The sequence below is a fragment of the Pundamilia nyererei genome, unplaced genomic scaffold (assembly GCF_000239375.1).
Source record: "Pundamilia nyererei isolate P.nyererei 1_Seehausen unplaced genomic scaffold, PunNye1.0 scaffold00028, whole genome shotgun sequence".
NCBI lineage: Eukaryota > Metazoa > Chordata > Actinopteri > Cichliformes > Cichlidae > Pundamilia > Pundamilia nyererei.
Window position 1 is genome coordinate 254,435 of NW_005187429.1, and position 22,190 is coordinate 276,624.

Here is a 22,190-nt window from a genome sequence, read left to right on the forward strand (position 1 = left end):
GTGTTGTTGGTTTTACACAGATTTATTTTGAATAATGCAGAAACACTGCATGTGGACTTTGCCTGGGTTTGTGTCACACTGCCCTGTGGCTGAGATCATTTCATGTCTGGAGCAGGGACAGCAGCTTTGTGCGGGCGGACCACGCCCCGGGCCGGGCTAGGTTAGCGCTCTGCTGCTACATCCGGGCGCTCCGTTCGGTTTCCAAGCCCTGCGAAGATGGCGACTTCAGGGAGGAGTGCACTATTATCCTCCAATTCAACTGGACCTAGGAGCACACTGGAGAACTCCAATCCAGAAGAGGATGATGGGCAGAACTTATGGTGGGCGATGGCTGATTAGAGCTGGTTTATTGGGAGCAGAATTTGGGGGCGCGGAGAGTCCACTGTGCTGGGATAAGGATGGTTTGACAGCTAGCCTGCTAACGAGGCTAGCTAGCATCAGCACCAGACTGGGCACTGGTGACACAGCAGCAGCAGCATTACTACTAGCTTGTTTTAGCTTCTCGCTGTCAGTCGTTTGTTTGTGAATGAATGAATGAACAAGCATGTTTGGGCGTGTTGTAACGGGGATGCTCTGTGTGCAGGTCCACAATCCTGAGCGAAGTGTCAACCCATTCAAGATCAAAGCTACCGTCTGGGAAAAATGTCCTGGTCATGGGTGGGTATCTGTGTTTGTCTGCACTCTCCTGGCTAACCAGTAGGCACCGTTAGCTCCAACAGCCAAGGAATTGGTGATCACCTCATCCGAGCAGTTAGACTTAATTTTCCTGCTAAGCTAGCATCTCTTTGGACTGATGAGGCTTTGTTGTTGATGCGTGGGCTAGCTGAGGAGAGGTGGAGACAGGTGTATTTTGTGAGCGCCTGCACTGGCGCGCGGTCATGCGCGCGCGCGCACACACACACACACACACACACACACACACACACACACGATGATATGTAAGCTAATACAGCCGCTTTGAAAGCCTGCAAGTCATTCTAGCAGTCAGCGATGCTAGCAGCAGCTAGGCAGAGATGATTGTGAGTGGACGGGACAGACCAGCGGACTGTGTTGTTGTTGTTTTATTGTGCAGGACCACAGAGCTCCGCGTGGGTGAAGCGGACAGGGTGCCTCCCTGTCTCGCTCCATTCTCGTGCCACGACACAAAACACACTGTCGGCACATCCGTCCGGGATAATCCGCAGCCCGCACACCCATTCCAGCTAATCAGACAGCTATACCCGTGTACAATGACGGCGAGAGGCCATTTGACTATAATGCTACCTGTGACAACATCATCAGCACTGCTTTATGATGCGTTGAGTCCCCCTGTCGGTATAAATTAATATGGCAGCGAGCAGGAATGGATGCAGCTCTGACCTAATCACATACAATAACAATGCTTTTGTGTCAGCTAAGAGGATAGCAGGAACTGCTTAAATGTCTCCACATATACACAGCATATTGTATCGTCCTTAGATCGCTCTTTAAAACAATAACCTCTGTGACATAAGCAAAAAATACATATATATTAACCATAGACAGTTTTTTTTGTTTCAGTTCAGAGTTTTCTAAATGTAGTTTCAATGGAATCTTATTTGTGCCATTGAGTTTTTATGCATTTATTTATTTACCAGACAAAACGTAGTGAAAATGTATGACAAAAAAAGACTAATTATTTTATGAAGGTAATAGCTAATGCCATTTCATGTCTGTTATTGTTAAATTACATTTTAAACGCTAAAAAAAGGATTTAATTTTTTACAGTATTTTTTTTTAAAAACACAGTTTCATAGTTCTTCACAATTTGCATAAAACACACATTAAATATAAGTGTATATATCGTGATATAAAGGACACAAATTTAATCATATATCATTCATACCTGTTTATATGCAGTGATCCTTTCAATAAGACATCGTTGGGATCATAGTCAAAAGTGAGGGGCACATTCGAGGAATAAACTAAAACTAGTAGTAAACATGCAGAAAAGAACCATAAAACACAAAATCTATATAATGTGTTCTAATCAGGCTGATGCGTTTTGTCTTTTCTGTAACATCTATCCATTCATTTTCTTCCACCTATTAGAGTCAGGGTTGCAGGGGGGCTGGAGCCTATCCCAGCTGTCATAGGGCGAGAGGCAAGGTATGCCCTGGGCAGCCTGCCAGTCTGTCACAGGGCTAACATAGACACAGACACACCGGTGAGTCTAAACTCCACACAGAAAGGCCCTAGAATCCAGGAGCTTCTTGCTGTGAGGAGACTGTGCTAACCACCCTGTCGCCTGTCTTATTAATAATACATTTGAAGTTTGCTGGTTAGGCAAAGAAAGCAATTTTTGTGGCACACCTTCCCTATAGGAAAATGCTTCCTATATATTAATATTATAGGTATTACCTTTGAATTATGTGCAGCTCATAACACCAGATGGAGGTTAATTATCAAATTGTATACCTGAAACAGGCCTGTAGTGCATTGGTAGACCTCAGTTTTCATGCCACTTAAAATGCTTTTTCCAAATTTATTTATTTATTTTCTGTTCTTGTGTTGTTGTATCTGATTGGGGGGGTGCATATTGTGTTTGACTGGTTATATTTACTGTATGTTATGTACTGACTTTATGTGTGTTTAGGTGAGGTGGGCTCGGGAAAGACCACTTTGGTTGCAAAGCTACAAGGGGTTGAAGAGTACATGAAAGGCCGTGGCCTGGAATATCTCTACTTCAGTGTTCACGACGATGACATTGATGGTAACCTGCAAACGCCTGCTGTTCACAAAACAAATTACAGAGTCTTACTGTGCTTCTGTTTTTGTGACTGCAGAGTAAACTCGAGCGCTGAATATATCAGGAGGCTGTATCGGAATGTTTACTTGAACCTGCTTTGTGTGTGTTTGTGTATTTAGACCACACTAGATGTAATGCTTGGGTGTTAGACGGAGACCTTTACCATAAGGGTCTACAGGGAGTAGCTGTACCGGTGGACTCTATCGACAACACGTTGCTCCTGATAACGGTTGACATGTCGCGGCCTTGGAACGCCCTGGACTCTCTCCAGAAGTGGGCCGCCGTTGCTAGGGAACACATTGACAAACTCCGAGTCCCCCCAGAAAAGCTGCGGGAGCTGGAGCACAGACGTGAGTCATACTGACAGCAGTCAGACTTAGAAGTAGATAAATCATAATTTCTTCACAAAAATTGATCTTAGAAATATTAAATGTTACTCAGAGAAGTGGCATCTTTGTAAAAGACTTAAATGGGTTTGTCTAAAGAGGTTCATTAGAAGAATTCTAACAGGAGGTTTTTAAAAACTGACCTCTTCAAGGTCCCAATAATTGCTTATCTGTCTGTGCACCATAACGGTGTTTGCTTGCATTTGCACGCAGTGGTAAAGCAGTTCCAGGAGTACACAGAGCCGGGCACCGGGGAGGATGGAGCACCGCAGAGGAGGAGTGAAGAAGAAGAGAGCGTGCTGCTGCCCTTAGGAGACAACACACTTACGCACAACCTGGGAATACCAGTAGTGGTGGTCTGCACAAAGGTACACATAACACTGTTTTTCCTCCACACGCTGCAAAAGTTGTAGCATGTGTAATTTTAAGATGGAGTTTTGGGTCTATTGTTTGTTTTGGGTTTTTTTTAGCAGGAAAGGTTTCATGTCATAGCAACACAGTGCTTATTTTTTGCATCTCTGTACAAGCATTCATCTCTGGCGTCTGTTTATCCGTTCCTCAGTGCGATGCTATCAGCACACTGGAAAAAGAGCACGACTACAGAGACGAACACCTGGATTTCATCCAGTTCCACATCAGACATTTCTGTCTGCAGTGTATCCTTCCTTGTCAAACTGATGGCTAGCGCAACCTGTAACGCAAAAGTCGTACTGTTGTAGAGAACATAATGAAAATGCGGTGCATATGCAGTGTCTTTACGTGGCTGTGGAGCTTTACATTTTGTCTGTTGCCTTCTATGAGGTGTTTTGTCCATAGGATTTCCCTGGCACTGTAAGCTGTTAAAAGTTGAACTGTTGACGGTGTTTTCATTTATTTTTGCAAACTGAGTTCAGTCATTGTCAGAGTTCACCCAGTATTGCTTCAAGTTGTTTGTTTCTCTGCATAATTTCACTCAGTCAATAGTGAGTGAAAGCAGGATTTCATTTTTCAGGTTTATTGTGTTTAAAAACGAGCACAAAGACTAAAATAATTGCACGCTGCCTCAGTTCTTTTGTGCCCCTGTAGCAATTATAAGCCAGAATTGGGTTTTTCAGTGTCACTGTTATTAAAAGAATTTAGTTTTTGTTAGTGTTTCTCATCGTTTCTGACTCTAGATATTTGATTGTTGAAAACATCCTTGACAGCTGTGTCAGACGGCGCCTCTCTGCTTTACACATCAGTGAAGGAAATGAAGAACCTGGACATCCTGTATAAATACCTGGTCCACAGACTCTATGGCTTTCCATTCCACTGCCCTGCGCAAGTGGTGGAAAGAGATGCAGTCTTTATGTAAGCAGGGTTTTGCGCACATGTGCATATTTAAAGTGCTGTGGGCACCACCTGTATCTGTTTTGTAACCAAGTCTCCCCCCTCCACCAGTCCATCAGGTTGGGACAACGAGAAAAAGATCGCCATACTTCATGAGAACTTCCAGACAATAAAAGCAGAGGACAGCTTCGAGGATGTAATAGTTAAGCCACCAGTCAGAAAGGTACATGCTGAAACATCCTCTTATGCCAGTTAATCCCACCAAGTCACACTTAGATTACTATTATAATATCATATGCTACCAACAAGCCATCATTTTTACAGTTCATAGCGGTTGCACTAACCTTTAATGTCCCTGCAGGAGTCACAATCATTTTTGGTCAAATCCAGTTGCTTTTGAGCTACGAAGAAGCAAAAAAACATTGATACATTTATATGTTGTGGGGGTTTTTTCTCTTTCATTAGATTGTGCACGAAAAGGAGATTCAGGCAGAAGACGACCAAGTGTTTCTGGTAAAGCTGCAGGTCAGAAAACATTTCACCAGTGTCGATGCTATTTGGGTTTGCTGCTTGCAGGTGCTCAAATTAACTCACACTTGAGGGTTTTAATATGTTAATGAAGGGCTAATTCGAGTGCGTGTGCATGTTGTGCTCTAATTTACAGTCGCTGCTCGCCAAACAGCCCGCTGTGACAGCAGGACGACCAGTGGTGAGCGGTCCATTTTATTTATTTATTTTTTCCTCCCAAGTTTTGGCTCGCATGATAACAGAAAGCTCCCTCCAGTGTCCTTATGTGTGAACTCAACTTGTTTTTTGTTTTTTTCCCCTAATATAGGACACCACAAGCAGGGCACCCACGGGCTCTCCGAGGACGAGTAATCGCTCTGCAGCGGCCAACGTAGCAAATGCTATGCCACAGTCCGGTATGTCAGGCATTTCGTCCTTGCGCACAGACGCGCGTGTCGGTTTCTCTCTAAGTGCGCTTCTGTTTGTACGTCTGTGCGCATGTTTTTTAACTCGAGTCTCATTATGCTGCAGGTCAGACTAGTGAGGGTGTGCTAGCCAATTTCTTCAACAGTCTACTGACAAAGAAAGCGGGGACGGCAGGGCCCGGCACACCAGGTGGTGGCAACAATACACCGGGAACTGTACGGAAGTCAGGTGAGAACGCGCTGAGGCGTTGGAAGCGCTCTGCTTTTGTACCCCTGAATAGAAGTGACCTGTTATTCAGCTGTCTTTGAAGACATCGCATATTTATTCAGTACTCATCACCTGAGCTTCTGTTTGTTTTTGTCACCTGTTTGCCATCCTTCCTCTTGACTCTCATCCTCACACTCCAGACGTAAACACAACCCTTAATAAAGACAGTCATTAAAGGGCCTGTGTGCATCTACAAGTTGCACAAACCTACACCCATCACCGTCGTCTCTCTGTCTGTTTGTAGCTCCGTGTGAACGTCTTGTCCTTCTTAACTAACCCTCACCATCTTGTGTGCAGTCTCACTGTTAACGCCATTCATAATGTGTGTGTGTGTGTGTGTGTGTGTGTGTATGCACTAGTCAGAGGATGCTGGCCACGTTAAGGTGTGTGTGAGCAAGATATTTCTCATCATTATTGCTTGTGTATGACACCGAGAGCACCCATTTATTCTTTTGACACGCCTTCTCCAGCATCCAAAGCAGGAGTATTGCTGGGATCAGTCCTCCTGTATCACTATTTACTTCTCGTATAAAGACAGAGACTGGGCTGCGGGCTTTCTGTTTATGTTAATTTATTTACTCATGATCTATCCTTTCAATATGGAGGTTATGTCTATATATAAGTTTGCCCAAGCTGAGAACTAAAGTAGGGGTCCAGGAGATGATCCCATGGCTATTTAATTACTTCTCTGCCATATGCCTAAATTTTGCCTTCAGAGATTAGTCTCAATGATCGAATATGTAATAGAATAAATGTGCTGATTTTTGTGGCTAGGAGCACATCTACAAAATGTGAAGATTACCAGCAGCAAACCAGGAAGACAAGGATGAATGGATTTTAATGACAGTCGCATCCCATTTATTTTCCCTTTTCCCTAATACCCCTGTCTTCTTGTTACTCTCTCACTTTAAATAATTTGAATGATTTGTTTGCATGTTGCATTGCATTTCACTAACATCTGCCAAAGTCAGTGCACATGATTCTGAGTAAGGCTGGGTTATATGAAGGAAATACGCTTAAAAACACGATAGCTGTAAACAGCTTACTTTGTGTAGCCAGCATACATGCAGGTGTTTTCAGCAGTCATGCACACACTGTGGAAACTTTCATATTCAAATGAAAGCTTTATATTAATATAAAAATTGTATATTTATATAAAAATCTTTATATTCTAATATATTGCCTTTTGCTGTGTAATTTAGATAACAAGTGCAAGAAGAGCCAACGGCAGTTGAATACAGTACTTTGATGCCTTTTAAAATAGGATTGATATGATCACAGTTATTGCACAAATGTGTAAACCTGGACAGAAGTAAATGATCTCTTTCTATATGTAGATAGGAATGGCACTAATAAAGACTTTGAAAAACATATTTTACCACTTTGCATCGTTGGCTTGGCTCCCTCTGTTGAATTTATAAGCCTATTGTCATTATCCTGAGGAGCAGCAGAAGCGCTGCGGTTCCTCATGCAAATGAGTTGAGACAGAATGAGACCACTGAAACCAGTGCAGTCGTCTGCTTGTATTAAAGATGAAAAGTATCCATTAACAGTACTAAAATCATGTTACTTTTCATAACTGTCCATGATGAATGATCAGCTTCTTACCCAGCTCTTATTTTAACCATGTGCACTTAGCTTTTTTTTTTTTTTTACTCTCTCTCTCCCTCTTTCTCTCTCTATTGCATTGTGCATTGTTAACCACTCAGTGCTGTGAAAACGCACTGCTATTTGCTGCATTGGCTAAGCGGCTTGTTTATTTGATCGTGTACTCTGTGACATAGCACCGATTTGTACGTCCCTGCTAACATTTGTAGGTTCAAAGCTGGGCCTCAGCGACGTCCAGGCAGAGCTGGACCGCATAGCCAGCCGAGAGACTGACTCTGACTTGTCCAATGCCAACGACACCCCTGCCACCGATGGGCAGGACACATGAAGACCAGCACCCTGCTCTCCTTCCCTCCATCCCCTGCACTTCACTCACCGCCCGCCTCCCTTCTTCCCTCCACTCTCACTCTCCACCTCGTCATAAAGATGCAGGGAAAAGGGAACGGGTGGACATACCAGTCCCCCCCCCTCTTCCCCATTCTCCTTCACTTTCTCCTAAAGGAGACGAACTCGCCCTTTACCCACACTTTGTTCCTGCTCACTCCCTGTTTTCTTCCCAGCTGTTACACCAAGGACAAGTATTTGTCTCTTTTAAATACAAGACGGTCTGTTACATGAGAAGTATATGGTTAGTGGGAGGGGGGCAATGGGGGTGTAAAGGCTGGGATGAGAGTTGGTTGGATTGCAAGAACGACAACAATGGTGTTTTATCCATCCACTGATTGTGATGGTACAGGTGGTGTTTTTACTGTAGGAAACGCTGAGGGCGCATGATGATGAAACTGCACTTAGGTAATAACATAGGGATGAATGTGTGTGTGTGTTCATGGGTTTAATGTATGTCTGGTAAGTCACACTTGGCCAGAGGAAGACGTGTAGAAGAAGGAAAAAGAAAAATGCCTGACATAAAAACTGCAAGAAGTTTTTTATGATGAAGGGGAAAAACATATTAGTTTTGTGTGTGTGTGTGTGTGTGTGTGTGTGTGTGTGTGTGTGTGTGTGTGTGTGTGTGTGTGTGAATGAGAGTGAGGCAAATAGAAATGTTTCGTCGAGAGATTTTTTTGGCTGTTTGCATTTCAACCAAATGACAAAACAAAACAAAAACATTACTATGCTCTTACACTAGAAACTCTTAAAACAGTGCAAACTCTAATTGCAGCAACAGAGCCTGCATTACTACACAAACCAAACAACAGACCTGACACTCAAGCTCTTCTGTCATGGTACCCGACGATTGGCCAAACTGCCCCTCGAGGTACAGACCAGACTGTGCACTGAAAAAAGGGAAGGTTTCAGAGGGTAGGTGTGTAGCTGAGCTTTAGTTGTTCAGAAACACTAGCAATTAAGTTCCATAGTTACTGCTGGCAAGGGGAATGGCTTTTGGGGGGGGGGGGGGGGGTCACAACAAGAATGTACAGTCATTGTCTCGCTGATCGGTCCCGTTATTTCAGATCTCTGTGTTGACGTTTGTATAATCAGATCTGTCAATCAGTTAAATAAAAGTTGTATTTATTCGGATTCATCCACCTGGCTTCCGTTTTGTTTTTTGACAGACAAAATCTGCAGTCTCTTAAGTTAGGTACCTGAAGGTTGAGCCCACCCGCTTCAGTGACCTGCAAGTGACCTTGGATTATCCTTTGTTTTGAAGAATGAAAAATATCAGTTGTGGCCTTTGGTGCACATGACTTGCAAGTGGATGAAACATAAGAAGTGTTTTCAGACACTGTTTTGAGTGCAGTGCTTGTCCTAAGACTCAAACAAAAGAGCACAATATTAAATACCATTGGGATCATGAAGCAACAATCATATTAAAAGCTCTTATTGTGTTTCTAGTGGTTTACTTTTTACCTTGACCACCATGAATATACACTATACAATATATAGTATTTATAAAGACTCTGAGGAACAGCAAATGAATAAACCCTTACACAAAAGTGTTGGTTTAACACATCACATTATTAGAATCGGTGCATTGGTCAGCACTGTTACCACATAGCAACCGGGTCTTGGGCTTAAATCCACTGACTTGTTGTAGAGCTTGCATGTCCTTCCCATTCTTACATTCCCCCCATGATTAACATGAAATGCTAGGTTTCATGTCTTTAATAAACTCTTAAACCTGCTTACATAAGAGACTGGAAGGAATATGAACATCACATTATGTCAGATAAATTCATGCAAAGGGTGTGGATTTCTGTTTGACACACAATGCTACAGGAGACGCCTGGTTCACATTCTAATCTGCAGATGATAACTTGCAGTGTGTATTATTATTATTATTATTATTATTATTATTATTGTTACTTTGATGCATGCCTGAGCTGGTTTCTTGATTTTAGCTCCACATGCTGAGACAATAAAGCTCAAAATGATGGAAATGCAGTCTCATGTATTCATTTGGTCTGGCTGCATCACTGAGAATCATTACACCTACATGCAAATTCATGTTTTTATTGCCATACTACAAACTAACATCATTTTCATCATCAAATAAATTACAGGAATATAAAACTTTTCATTGTAGTATCGTACCTGTCAGTCACTATAGTAACAGTAGTAACAACAGTAGGTATATGCTTCTCAATAGCACTTTGGACTTTGACCTTTTCTGGCTTGAGGCATGCATGGCGCACATGATCATGCACAAATAGTCCGCATTGCTCTGTGCTTTGCATGTGTTCATTTCATATCAACAGCCTCTCTCATTTTATGACTCTTTAATGGGGGAAATTGAGCTCTGCAGTCGATTAACTGTAATTCTTTTGATGCTTGTGTGTATGCAATCCTAAGAAGCTTAAGCACAGGCAGGAATGTATTAAAAGCATAAGTGAATGTTTGACTATTAGACTGATACACTGCCTGTGCATAGCAAATACATATACAGCTGCCCAGAATAAAATGCACATATTAGCAATGTTCCGATAATTTAAAAATAATCAAAATATTAAATGATCCTAAGACTTGTAAACCTCATGTATCAGTTCAAGATCACTTAATGCCTCCTGGAAAGTACAATGTGGTCGATTTAATTATGTAATTATTATAGGAATTTTATATAGCGTGTAGCTGACTCTGTCCCTCCATCCCCTCTCCTATCCACCCTCCTCTTCTTCCATTAACTACTGCAGTCAAGCATTTGCAAAATCCCTCTTTAACTGTATACAGGTGTAGAAAGTGCTCGGACCATGCTTGCCAAAACTGCGACTTAATTCACTCATTAAGTAAATGAATGTAGAGTCCTATTAGCGGAAATGTTTGTGCCTTTTTCATTTGCTGCATGTTAATCAAAGCGCTCTGTCATATTAGCACCCGCTGAATCTCATTCCTGTCTAATGAAGGCACCTCGCCTTCCCCTCCACTACCCCACCGCCGCTTCCCACATGAAAAACTCTCATTACCTTGCTATAAGACCTAAGAGCCAACACAGCCCTTGTTCTTAAAACAAAAAGACACCACTACCTGGCTATTACGGTAAAACTGTGATTTTTGATGCTACAACTTTGTTTAAATCCGAGGCCCTAGTTTTCCAAGTGCGGAAGAATACTGTATTTCTCCGTTCGCCATCTTGATGTTTGATTGCACTGGCGGAAGCAACATCTTCGGCGGCGCAGCAGCGGGTGTGGTTCGGACTTCTACGGGTGGTTCACCTAGCAGCCCTTCTCCTATTTTCAGCTAAGAGAAAGGGGATTTCTTTTCTCCTGACAAGAACCACGGAGGTGCCGCTCGATTCTGGTAAATATGCTACGCTTATTACCGCTTTTATACAATATCGTACAGTGCGTCAGGTTATGGTTTAGCAAAGAAAATCGTCTTTGGCTAGGGAGGGGGCTCCGGTGGGGTTTTCTGATTTGGCTGGCAGCACAGCAGGTTTTGTACGGTGGCGCTTGGAACTACTTTTCATACGTCCTGGCTAGCTGTGCTTATCAAATCAGAAATTTAAAAATGGGAGCGTGCTTGAAAGTCGGAATTGTACTAATGGATTTGTTTGTGAAAAATAACGGCTATCAATATTGGTTGCTTCTCAGGACGGCTCATGCGCATTTTTAGACAGTGGTCAAATTCCTAAACAGTGTTTGTTTATGTTAGCTAACTAGCGGATAGGTTAGCTGCGCACGTTAGGCTAGCATAACGAGCTTTCAAGGTAAGCTAGCCAACCTGTTAGCTAATAGGGGTGGCTAATACACGCTAGTCCTTGAATTGTGTACAAATAAAATATATTTGGTGATTGGTGAGACCATCCATTTAGGTTTTTTTTTTCTCGATTAGTTGTGATTAGCCAGCTTGTTACGCTTGTAGTTGGACCCACCATGAGAGGAGGAGTCATTGAAGTGATTGCGGGGCGGAGGGGGGGGGGTAGTTTCTCTCATTGGAAACCCAAGCTGCGAGGTCGGAACTTGGCCGTGGTAGGGGGAGGGGGAGAAATATGCCTTTGATGTTCTTTGCCGCTGAATGGTGAATTGTGTTCGTGCTGGCCTGGAAATACCCACCGCTTTACTCACTCGTTTGGAGGTGGAGGCTCGGCATTTCCCCTCAAAGCTAAGATAGCAAACCAAACAAGCATCTCGATCACTTATACAGGTAGAGCAGTAGACTGTGACTTTAATATTGAGTGGTCGCTGGAGAAACCCAGAGCTTGACGGTTTGGTTTTGCCAGAAATGAAGTTGAGTTTGAGTTGGTAGTTTTTCCTGAGTGTTCGAAACATTTTTTTACAGGTATATCTGCTGTGCGGGCTGAGGGCAGGCAAGAACAATGGCTACCCAGTGTAAGTATGGAGAACTGATCATTTTCAAGAGTTTTGTTTTAAGATCTCAGTATAAAGCTTATTTGAGAAAAGGAGAAGCATGACCAGATTTCACGGTATCTTAAATAATTTGTTTTTAGCTTTTTCTTTCATCTAGTTTTGTCTTTCAGTAAACTGTGTGTGTGTGTGTGTGTGTGTGTGTGTGTGTGTGTGTGTACACATATTTTAATTTGTAAAATATGTGTACACACACACGTAGAAAAATATTTAGTATACACATCCAGAAATGCATATACTATTATATATTGTACATATATTTATTAGTTTCAGATGTAGCCATTCTTGTATTTTGCTTGTTTACATTATTGTATTTTGCACAACTCTGTTGCTTGTGAAGCTCGCACACAAGAATTTCACTCACATGTGCTGTACCAATGTACCTGCACATGTGATGTGACAATAAAAGTGATTTGATTTGATTTAAATGCATCTTAAGTTGGTATGACGAGAAATGTTAAAATTACCAGCAAAGTACCCTAGAGTATCACATGTAGAGAGAGATATTTCTTTTTGGTTTCAGTTAAACAAATGTATACTTGTCAATTTAATTTTCCCGCTCTTTATTTTCCTACAACAAACTTCCATAAATAAGGTTGGTGAAAGATCTTATTTGAAAACTATGCTTAAAGTTGGTGAAGTAAATATTTTTTGTCATGTATTCCTTCTTGTGTCTCACTTTGTCCTTTTTTTGCACAGCTGATTTGATGGAGTTGGACATGGCAATAGGTGACAGCAAGGTTGTTGTAAGTCAGTGGCAGCAGCAGTCCTATCTGGACTCAGGCATTCAGTCTGGCGTCACAACCACAGCACCATCCCTGAGTGGTAAAGGGAACCCAGATGCTGAAGAGGAGGATCCAACTCTTTATGACTGGGAGTTCAACCAGCCTTTCACTCCAGAGGCTACAGGTATGAGATACTAATGTAGGCACAGGAGCCAAAATATTATATCCACTCAAATGTTCACTCATTTGTACTCAGGAAATATGTTAGTCAATATGGTGAATGTAAGATAAAATGGAAACATAAAGACAAACAATTTTGAGAAGAGTCAAATGATGCTAAGACGGCTGTAGTGGTCCTGAGTTATAAAGGCTTATCCTGTAGTGAGTACCAACAGACAATGATTCAAGGAAGGACCAACTACAAGCTCACGCTGTGGCAAGTCTGATTCATGCCAACTACAACTTGGAAATTACAGGACTTAAAGGATTATGAACTGTCTTGGTATCAGATATCAAAGGACACCTTCAGAGGTCTTTTGGTGTCCATGCCTGAGGCTCTGAGCTGGTTTGGTTATGTGGCATGTACTGTTAGGCACTGATTGGGTTTCGCGTGGTGCTTTTACTCTTGTGTATTGTGAAATCACTACTCTTTTAAAAAATTGATCAGGAATAAATTAATTTAATAAAAATTCATTTAAAATAAAAACGGCAGGCTTGATTGTACATGAGTGAAATGCTAAAAGAAAAACTGTTCTTTATATTTCTGTAGCGTAATTGTATTGTAATTTTCCATTTCTGTCAGACATTGAGGGCTATGCCATGACCCGGGCCCAGCGTGTACGCGCTGCCATGTTCCCTGAGACTTTGGAGGAGGGCATCCAGATCCCACCTACTCAGCTGGATGCAGCCCATCCAACTGCTGTGCAGCGTCTTGCAGAGCCATCGCAAATGCTAAAGCATGCTGTAGTTAACCTCATTAACTATCAAGATGATGCTGAGCTGGCCACTCGTGCGATCCCTGAGCTCACTAAACTGCTTAATGATGAGGACCAGGTATGCTTAACATGTTAATAAAATCAGATGCCGACAAGGTAACTTCTGATATCGTTGTAGTTGGTAGCAATACAGCTGGCATCACTAACAAACATATTCTTTGTCCTAGGTTGTTGTGAATAAAGCAGCTGTAATGGTGCATCAGTTGTCAAAGAAAGAGGCATCTCGCCATGCCCTTATGCGTTCACCACAAATGGTTTCAGCAGTTGTTCGCGCCATGCAAAATAGTGGTGATGTGGAGACTGCTCGTTGTTCTGCTGGCACCTTACACAACCTTTCCCACCATCGAGAGGGTCTCCTTGCTATCTTCAAATCTGGAGGCATCCCTGCCCTGGTCAAGATGCTGAGGTAAGAAATGGGATTTTTAGTGAGAAAATCAAAATTGTAATATGTGCTGCAGCCAGCCCCTTCAACCTTTAGTACAGATTATGTAATGGAGAATGTCAATGAGACATTTGGTGACTAGAATACAGAACACCTGACTGAAGCAATTTCCACACTTGGCACTGCAGTCCTGAACTTTACAGACATTTACAGGTTGAGGTGCATGTGTGAATGCAAATGTAGTGGCATCAGATGTTAGGTCGTTAATCTACTATCTCCCTTGGACTTATTCTGTGCAATGTCCAGTTGTGCAAATGTGAGATTGGTAGAGGCTAGCTAATAGTTTAACAATGAGGTTTTCCAATTGTCAAATTAAGTACAGAGCATTTTTCTGTACTTTTATTCCTCTTGAAATTGAGTAAATGTTCAATTCACAGCTAGTAGGTTGTCTTACTTCTTACTTTTCTGCTTGATGTGTCCAACTTGCCTAATTTGATGTTTCTGGTCGCGTTTGCTATATGTGAGAAAAGACACTCTAGGATGGTGTTCCAGTGCCCAGTCCAGGATGTTCAGCATTGTATAGAACATTTCTTTAAATCTTTGGTTGCCCTTTATTATAATTTCCTGCTATTAAGGTATTGGCAAGTGCTTAATTCATCATTTATATAACATTACTCCTACTTAACATGGCATTTATAAATATACATATATTATGACTGATTAATAGCAGCGATTGCTGTATAGTGTACATTAACAGATGGGTAGTACTTGTATGTATCAGTACAATTACATCTGTATTTATAAATTACATTCTAAGTAGATGTAGTGATATATAAATGATGGATTTAGTGATCCCTAATACCTTACTAATGCTTAATAGTGAGACATTACAAAGTGCTACCCAATGTGCTATGTAGTGCTGCTTTATAGCTTGTAATGTCTGCTTGGTATAGTTTTAGATGATTACTTCAGTCCTGTACGACTAAAGTTATTTGCAGAATATCTTTATTTTAAGATCATCTGTTCTCAGATGCTTGAGCTTTCCACAGTCTGCTGTGCAAGTCTGTACAATGCAACAGTGTGTTCTGCTGTAAGTCTTATCAATTATGACCGAGCAAATACACTGAAAATGTTGACACTATTATAATTTTCCATAACTATGTACAGTTTAGCACGCGTACTTTGATGTGGGCTAAACAGATTGACAAATGTTGGTTGTGTTACAATATAGCCAATCCAGACATTCACAACCAGACAAATTTCAAAAGAAAAGGTCCTGCAACTCAGTTGAAATGTCTGCCCTCCTTCCTTTCTTTTAGTGTTTGCGTTTCTTCATGAAAAGCCTAAACACACAGCCAAAACAGTTGGATCTCTGGCAAGTTACAGCCTGTTGGATGGCGCACATGTGTTTGAATTTGTTCCTGGAATCATATTACTAATGGTTTAAGTGAAAGATGGAGCAGTACATCAAGAAGAAAGGAACTGCCACCTTTTTGTAAAACTGCTGAATAAACTTGCATATAGGTACCATTTTAAAGTTTTTAGGGCTTTAATGGTTTGACCGTGAGGTTTTTATCCATTTTGCAGTGAGCATTTCTCTGTACTGCTTTTATTGCTCTTGAAATTATGTAAATGTTGCCTTGAGATTGGATGAGAGATGAGAACAGAAAGGGAAAAGTGATGTACTGGTTCAGTTCTCTTAAGTATCAGCATTAATTTGCAAATGGCTTTACAGTAGATGTGAGTCCTGGTAAAATAATGTTGTTGTTTTTTTTTTTTGGTTTTTTTTTGTGCTGAGTCATTTCCAATTGCTAAACTTAACTGGACAATTAATAGGCTTTGGAGACTTAATAAAACTGCTGTTGAATTGCACTATTAATGGTTGTATAATCTTTGGAAGTTATAGTTAAAACAATTTTGATTATTCATAAAATGTGGTCTTGCATCTGTTGCTTATGCAAACAACTCAAAATGTGTAATGGCACTTGGTGTATCTTATTTTTTTCTTTTAATTTTTTTGTTTTTATTGGCATCTAAGCCGAGTCATAATGCCCTGTGTATGACAAACTTGCACTCTGTGTGTGAATGTGTGGCATGCTTGTTTGCATTTTACTGTTACGTAGATTCTTTAAAGATGAGTCAACTTTTCCATAACTACTTTTCCTTTATTTTCCCCTCCCCTTTAGTTCACCGGTGGACAGCGTTTTGTTCTATGCTATCACCACACTCCACAACCTGTTGTTGCATCAGGAAGGGGCAAAAATGGCAGTGCGCCTAGCTGGAGGATTGCAGAAGATGGTGGCACTGTTGTCCAACACTAATGTCAAGTTTCTGGCCATCACTACTGACTGCCTGCAGATCTTGGCATATGGCAATCAGGAAAGCAAGGTATTGGAGCTCTGACTAATTTATCAACTTGAGTACATTGTCTTCATACTTGTCTGCTAAAACAACCAGCAGTTTGTATGCCAGTGTAAACATAAACTTGTCTTTATTCTTAGCTGATCATTCTGGCCAGCGGTGGACCCCAGGCTCTGGTCAACATCATGAGGACTTTCACATATGAGAAACTGCTGTGGACCACAAGCAGGGTGCTCAAGGTTCTCTCAGTCTGCTCAAGCAACAAGCCTGCCATTGTAGAGGCTGGTATGTAAAAAATAAATACAAATTAAAAATGTATGCTGTATTTAAATCATTGCAGTACAACTGTGGGCATTATTACAGGTCTCGCTTGTTTACTGTTATGCTTTTCTTCAGTGCAGAAGGGCTTCTAATAGTAAAATGTTGTCTGACCTTGTTTGTAGGAGGCATGCAGGCTTTGGGACTTCATCTGACAGACCCCAGCCAGCGTCTGGTCCAGAACTGCCTCTGGACTCTGAGGAATCTTTCAGATGCTGCCACTAAACAGGTAAACATACAAGGCCCGCCTCCTTAAAAGAATCCCACTTAATGTAACTTCTTGAATAAAACTCATAAATTCTGATAGTCTACTTTATTTAGATGTCTTCTCTGTCCTGTCCTCTGCTCTCTAGGAGGGGATGGAAGGTCTCTTGGGCACTCTAGTCCAGCTGCTGGGCAGTGATGACATCAATGTCGTAACATGTGCCGCAGGCATCCTCTCCAACCTAACCTGCAACAATTATAGTAACAAACTCATGGTCTGTCAGGTAAGTAAACGCACAGCTTCTTAGAAAATATAAAAATGCTGTGGTGTGGAAATGAATTCAAAAAAGAAAATCTTTATCTGCCACTAACACCCCCCCACCCCTTATTTTAGGTTGGTGGCATTGAGGCTTTAGTGCGAACAGTACTTCGAGCTGGTGACAGAGAGGACATCACAGAGCCTGCGGTCTGTGCACTTCGTCACCTGACTTCCCGCCATCAGGATGCTGAGATGGCCCAGAATGCTGTTCGCCTTCACTATGGCCTGCCTGTGGTGGTCAAACTGCTGCACCCTCCATCCCACTGGCCTTTAATCAAGGTCGTTATTCCTTTACTTTTACATATTTCCAGATGACTGGTAAAATCACTCTCAGAATTCATGAAGATATATTCCAACTCTAAATATGCCAAATATTCCTTCCCTTATAGGCCACAGTTGGTCTGATTCGCAACCTGGCTCTTTGCCCAGCCAACCACAGTGCTTTGCGGGAGCAAGGCGCTATCCCTCGACTGGTGCAGCTGCTTGTCAGAGCTCATCAGGACACCCAGAGGCGCACTAGCATGGGAGGCAACCAGCAGCAGTTTGTGGTGTGTAACAAGCTAGATGTTTTCTTTATCTGAACATCAAGAATGTGGTGTTTTTTTTGTTTTTGTTTTTTTTCCTCCCTTTCTCCTTTTCATCTCATGAAAACTTGAATCATACAGGAGGGTGTGCGCATGGAGGAAATAGTGGAAGGTTGCACAGGAGCTCTGCACATCTTGGCCCGAGATGTGCACAACAGAATCGTCATCAGAGGGCTCAACACCATTCCACTTTTTGTCCAGGTGAGGATAAAACCCCAACTTCCAGTTCCACGCCCAGTGTTTTGTTTTTTAAAAATAAATCTTAAGTTTGTTTGTGACACTTAAAAATTTCCAAAATACTTATTTTGAACCTGATGCCAGATTTAATTTATTTTAATTTAAAAAAAAAAAGAGGGAAAAAAAAAAGAAGCTGGGACAGGGTTTTTTTTTTTGTTGTTTTTTGTTGTTGTTTTTTTTGTTTTTTAACACTTATCATTGCTATAATCCCTTAGTTCTGTCCCTATAGTCTCATTAGTTTGTTTTTGTTTTTTTTGCACCATTTGTCCACTACTTACACTAATTGTATTAACTATGTTGTTCATTGTCTGCTTTTGTTTTCAGTTGCTTTATTCTCCAGTGGAGAATATCCAGCGTGTGGCGGCAGGTGTGCTGTGTGAACTGGCCCAGGATAAAGAAGCTGCTGAGGCAATCGAAGCTGAAGGAGCCACTGCACCTCTCACTGAGCTGCTGCACTCCCGTAATGAGGGAGTTGGTGAGTGTGCAAGGAACAAAATACAAACTGTACACATTTTTGCTAGTGGTAGCTTGAAATCTCTGACTGTTGCTGTGCATTCTTCTTGTAGCAACCTATGCTGCAGCTGTCCTGTTCCGCATGTCTGAGGATAAGCCCCAGGACTACAAGAAACGCCTTTCTGTGGAGCTGACCAGCTCTTTGTTCAGAACTGAGCCTATGGCCTGGAATGATGTACGTGTACATTATTAATATCTTTAACTTTTGCATTTTTCCCCATTGAAACAAGAAAATGAGGCAATTTATGATCAATTTGCCTTAATCTATTTTGCTGGTTTACCTCAAATTGTACAACTCACTCAATTCTTAATCTTTCTATAGACCGGAGACCTGGGATTGGATATAGGTGCACAGGGAGACCCTCTTGCTTATAGGCAGGATGGTGAGTACTTCATTTTTGTTCATTTATGTGTTTATTTCTTATGTGCAGCTCTGTAAGTTGACTTAAAAAATTAATTGCACAACTTGCTGTGATTAATAGCAATTTTTTTCTTCCAAAACTTAATCTTATAATTGCAGCATGCATGTGCATATTGAAATTCTACTTGTACTATTTGCTTAACTAAAAATGTAATTGTTATTTCTAACCATTGGTTATTTCTAGAAATGCTTACCCAGTATTAGTGGCACTCAAACCTGGACTAAGAAAATAGTTTTTGTTCTTTGTTTGTTTTTTGTAAACGGACCAAAAGCAATAAGATTGCATAATAACTGTTCTTGTAAACGATCAAAAATGATTTGACCCCCCCGTTTCTGTTTTTTGCTTTTGTGCAATGCATATATGCTTGAGGTGTGACAGTAAAATTTGAAGGGCAGAAAAGATAAAGTGCTTTGACAGAAGTTCAAAACAAGATTATTTAAATGCACAATTTAACAAGTGACACATGACAAAAAAAGCTGATAAGAAACAAGGTGGCCTTAAAGTAGCATGATATTTATCACACATACCCATGCTAGAGTATTGTTTGGACTGATCATGCTGTTTGCAAATGATACTTAATCTCACTGAGAATTTTAAATTTATATATAATCCCCTTGATAGGTGGTTGCCCAGCAGGTTGATGGCATCACATCTGGGGAATAAATCAGATGTTATTTTGTATCTACAAAATAAAAATAAATTGCTTTTATAAGGTGTTACTGGTGCATAAATGCTTAAATTGGTCATTTTATCCCATTGCAGGGTCCTTGCTGGGCAGCATGATGCTGTAATATTTGATTGTTATAACTTGCGTTTGCTCAGCTCCTGATCTAACAAGAGTTGGTGGACAAAGAAATAAATACATTTTTAATGTATTATAAGATTTGCTTATGTCCCACAGTGCCATTTAACCACATCTACCAAATCGTGTTAAATAAGTTGTATAAAAGAGGGACGTGACCTCTGTGATGTCAGCCGCTGGTTTGTTAAGCCCCACTCTGCAGTAACTGAGTATTTATACAATTGCCAGGTGATAATTCAGGGTTATATCTGACTAAAGCTGCACGGTCTGCATATTCCAGACCAGGGAGCAACATAGTATTATAGGACCCATCTGTGGTTAAATCGCCTTATAGCTAAATAGTGTAACACAAACCTTAAATTAGTGTTTCACGTTTTAGCCGTTAAAATCTGCTTTGACGTGAGTGGGGAAACGAGGGGCTACCTTTAATTTGAGCCCTCTGTGACTAGTAAGTGTGCCTGGCACTGATCAGTCTTCAAAGTAAACAAGACACTATCAAGAACTTAATTGTTACTGCACTAATATTTAGATTTTTGGTTTGCAGACACTGCAATAAAGGCTTTTATTAATTTGAAGTGTGACTATACACTACAACCCACAATTTTTTTTATTATTTATTTTTAATGATCAAAATGATTTGTGCATCACTTCATCATTTGTTCAAGATCACATGCTGGTATTTACCACTGTTGGCTGTTCATTTTGCTGTTTAAGAGTAAAACGACTAAACTGCAGTGTGTTTATACTTTGGACCCGTTATCACTTACTGTACTTTTCTCTTTTGCTTTTCAGATGCAGCCTACCGGGCCTACCCACCAGCTTACGGTCAGGACACCCTGTTAGACCCTATGATGGAAGGTGCTGACTACCATGCTGACACTCTGCCCGACCTGGGTCACCACACTGATCCATTGCCAGACCTCGGCCACACCCAGGACCTAATGGACAGCAACCAGCTGGCCTGGTTTGACACAGACCTGTAGAATTGGTAAGTTGGACTTGATTATCAGTTAGCAGTAAAGCTTCTTCTTATATCACCAGGACGATATTAATATTTCATCTTTGTCCTATGCTTCTTTTTTTTGCAGTTGTATTCTGATAGAACCTGCATTGTGATTGGCCTGTATTTTCTGAAGCAGCATTATGATTGGCCTGTGTGTTAAAGGTAAAGAGAGGAGTAAGGGGTATTAGAAAGTGCCTGACACAAGAAAACTAAGATGGTTGCCACAGGAATGTTTAAGCAAGTTGAAAGTGTGTGTGTGTGTGGGGGGGGGAGAAGGGTTAAAGGATCAGATGTGGAATCACTCATTGGAGGTCTTGGAGCAGGTTACCATTATGGATGAGTGCAACAGAGATGGATTTTAAAGTTTGAAACACAATTGTTTTAGCCTTGCCTGTATTATCAGTTTGTTTTTTTTTAATTTTGTTTCTATTTTTCTTATACATTTTTTATTTCTTTTTTGTATTACTCATTCTGTTATGGTACTGACCCAGCTTGCCTTCACTAGCCATCTTCATTTCCTTTTCAATGCTAATCATTTGTAATTTTTTTTTTTTTTTTTTTTTTAAACGTATATTACATGTAGTGTTAAGTTATAGTGATATTATACAATGTTCCTTTGGTTTATGGTCGAATGTGTAGAACACTAATAATCAGTTGAATTGTACTCTGACTTAAAGTGTAACATTGTGTAGTTTTTTTTATAATCTCGAAAATGGAGAATTATGCATTCTTTATGTGCTTGTTTAAGCATAAAATATGTCGGTGTCACAAATGTTCTAAAGAGGGATGCGGGTGAAATTGAGGGTGGGTTGGGGATAAATTTAGAGACAAGTGTTTTATATACAGTATCACTGGTAGGTTAACAACTATTTTGTATGCTATAATTGGTTGTCTGATAGAAAAGTTTAACGCTATCGTTGGTGGTCTTATAAAACCTGGTTTTATGTGCTATCAAAGGTAGCTAGGTTGATGAACAGTTGTAGTCCTGCTGTGCTTATTTTGGAGATGAGGTTGTGACACGGCTGAACAATAAAATTACATTTTATTTCAACTGGTGTCTGTTCAGTTTCTTTACTTAAAGTTTAGAGCATCATGTTTTTTTGTCAATTGTTAAGACTACCATCGTCAAACGATGTCCGTTGGATAATCACAGTAATCAGCACTTATTTGCAAATGTGTTTGGTTTTTTTTGTTTGTTTTTTTTAAATGCAGATGTGCTAACGTCTGGCCCACATTGAATTTAAAGGTGCACTATGT

General features: G+C 40.9%; 2 protein-coding genes across 5 annotated transcripts; both read left to right on the plus strand.

Moving 5' to 3' along the window:
• The first annotated feature begins 117 nt into the window (after nucleotides 1-117).
• Nucleotides 118-7,740, plus strand: dync1li1 (dynein, cytoplasmic 1, light intermediate chain 1). Of its 2 annotated transcripts, none has more exons than XM_005728274.1 (13): nucleotides 118-320; nucleotides 584-657; nucleotides 2,615-2,731; nucleotides 2,887-3,117; nucleotides 3,367-3,521; nucleotides 3,716-3,809; nucleotides 4,347-4,482; nucleotides 4,573-4,684; nucleotides 4,927-4,986; nucleotides 5,126-5,170; nucleotides 5,297-5,384; nucleotides 5,500-5,622; nucleotides 7,479-7,740. In XM_005728274.1, exons 1-13 carry the CDS (start codon nucleotides 217-219, stop codon nucleotides 7,595-7,597), a joined length of 1,458 nt encoding a protein of 485 aa, XP_005728331.1. In that variant the 5' UTR covers nucleotides 118-216; the 3' UTR covers nucleotides 7,598-7,740. The 2 variants fall into 2 exon arrangements, with proteins under 2 accessions (XP_005728331.1, XP_013765126.1); XM_013909672.1 differs by lacking the exon at nucleotides 7,479-7,740 and adding an exon at nucleotides 6,864-7,088.
• A 2,990-nt stretch (nucleotides 7,741-10,730) lies between these two features.
• LOC102203802 (catenin beta-1-like) lies at nucleotides 10,731-21,984 on the plus strand. 3 transcript variants are annotated; one of them, XM_005728275.2, is made up of 17 exons: nucleotides 10,731-11,001; nucleotides 11,983-12,032; nucleotides 12,768-12,977; nucleotides 13,596-13,846; nucleotides 13,956-14,194; nucleotides 16,357-16,558; nucleotides 16,672-16,816; nucleotides 16,975-17,078; nucleotides 17,203-17,337; nucleotides 17,448-17,651; nucleotides 17,762-17,920; nucleotides 18,038-18,157; nucleotides 18,518-18,668; nucleotides 18,760-18,881; nucleotides 19,029-19,089; nucleotides 20,723-20,918; nucleotides 21,019-21,984. In XM_005728275.2, exons 2-16 carry the CDS (start codon nucleotides 12,020-12,022, stop codon nucleotides 20,911-20,913), a joined length of 2,307 nt encoding a protein of 768 aa, XP_005728332.1. In that variant the 5' UTR covers nucleotides 10,731-11,001; nucleotides 11,983-12,019; the 3' UTR covers nucleotides 20,914-20,918; nucleotides 21,019-21,984. The 3 variants fall into 3 exon arrangements, with proteins under 3 accessions (XP_005728332.1, XP_005728333.1, XP_013765109.1); XM_005728276.1 differs by lacking the exons at nucleotides 10,731-11,001; nucleotides 11,983-12,032 and adding an exon at nucleotides 12,450-12,663; XM_013909655.1 differs by lacking the exons at nucleotides 10,731-11,001; nucleotides 11,983-12,032 and having other exon boundaries at nucleotides 12,450-12,977.
• The last annotated feature ends 206 nt before the right edge of the window (nucleotides 21,985-22,190 follow it).

Coding starts and splice junctions, on each gene's coding strand:
- dync1li1 (XM_005728274.1), top strand. CDS start 217: ATGGCGACTTCAGGGAGGAGTGCACTATTATCCTCCAATTCAACTGGA. Junction 4,685..4,926: donor TTAAGCCACCAGTCAGAAAG/GTACATGCTGAA, acceptor CTCTTTCATTAG/ATTGTGCACGAAAAGGAGAT. Junction 5,623..7,478: donor GGGAACTGTACGGAAGTCAG/GTGAGAACGCGC, acceptor TAACATTTGTAG/GTTCAAAGCTGGGCCTCAGC.
- LOC102203802 (XM_013909655.1), top strand. CDS start 12,725: ATGTATTCCTTCTTGTGTCTCACTTTGTCCTTTTTTTGCACAGCTGAT. Junction 13,847..13,955: donor TGCTTAATGATGAGGACCAG/GTATGCTTAACA, acceptor TCTTTGTCCTAG/GTTGTTGTGAATAAAGCAGC. Junction 16,559..16,671: donor ATGGCAATCAGGAAAGCAAG/GTATTGGAGCTC, acceptor CTTTATTCTTAG/CTGATCATTCTGGCCAGCGG.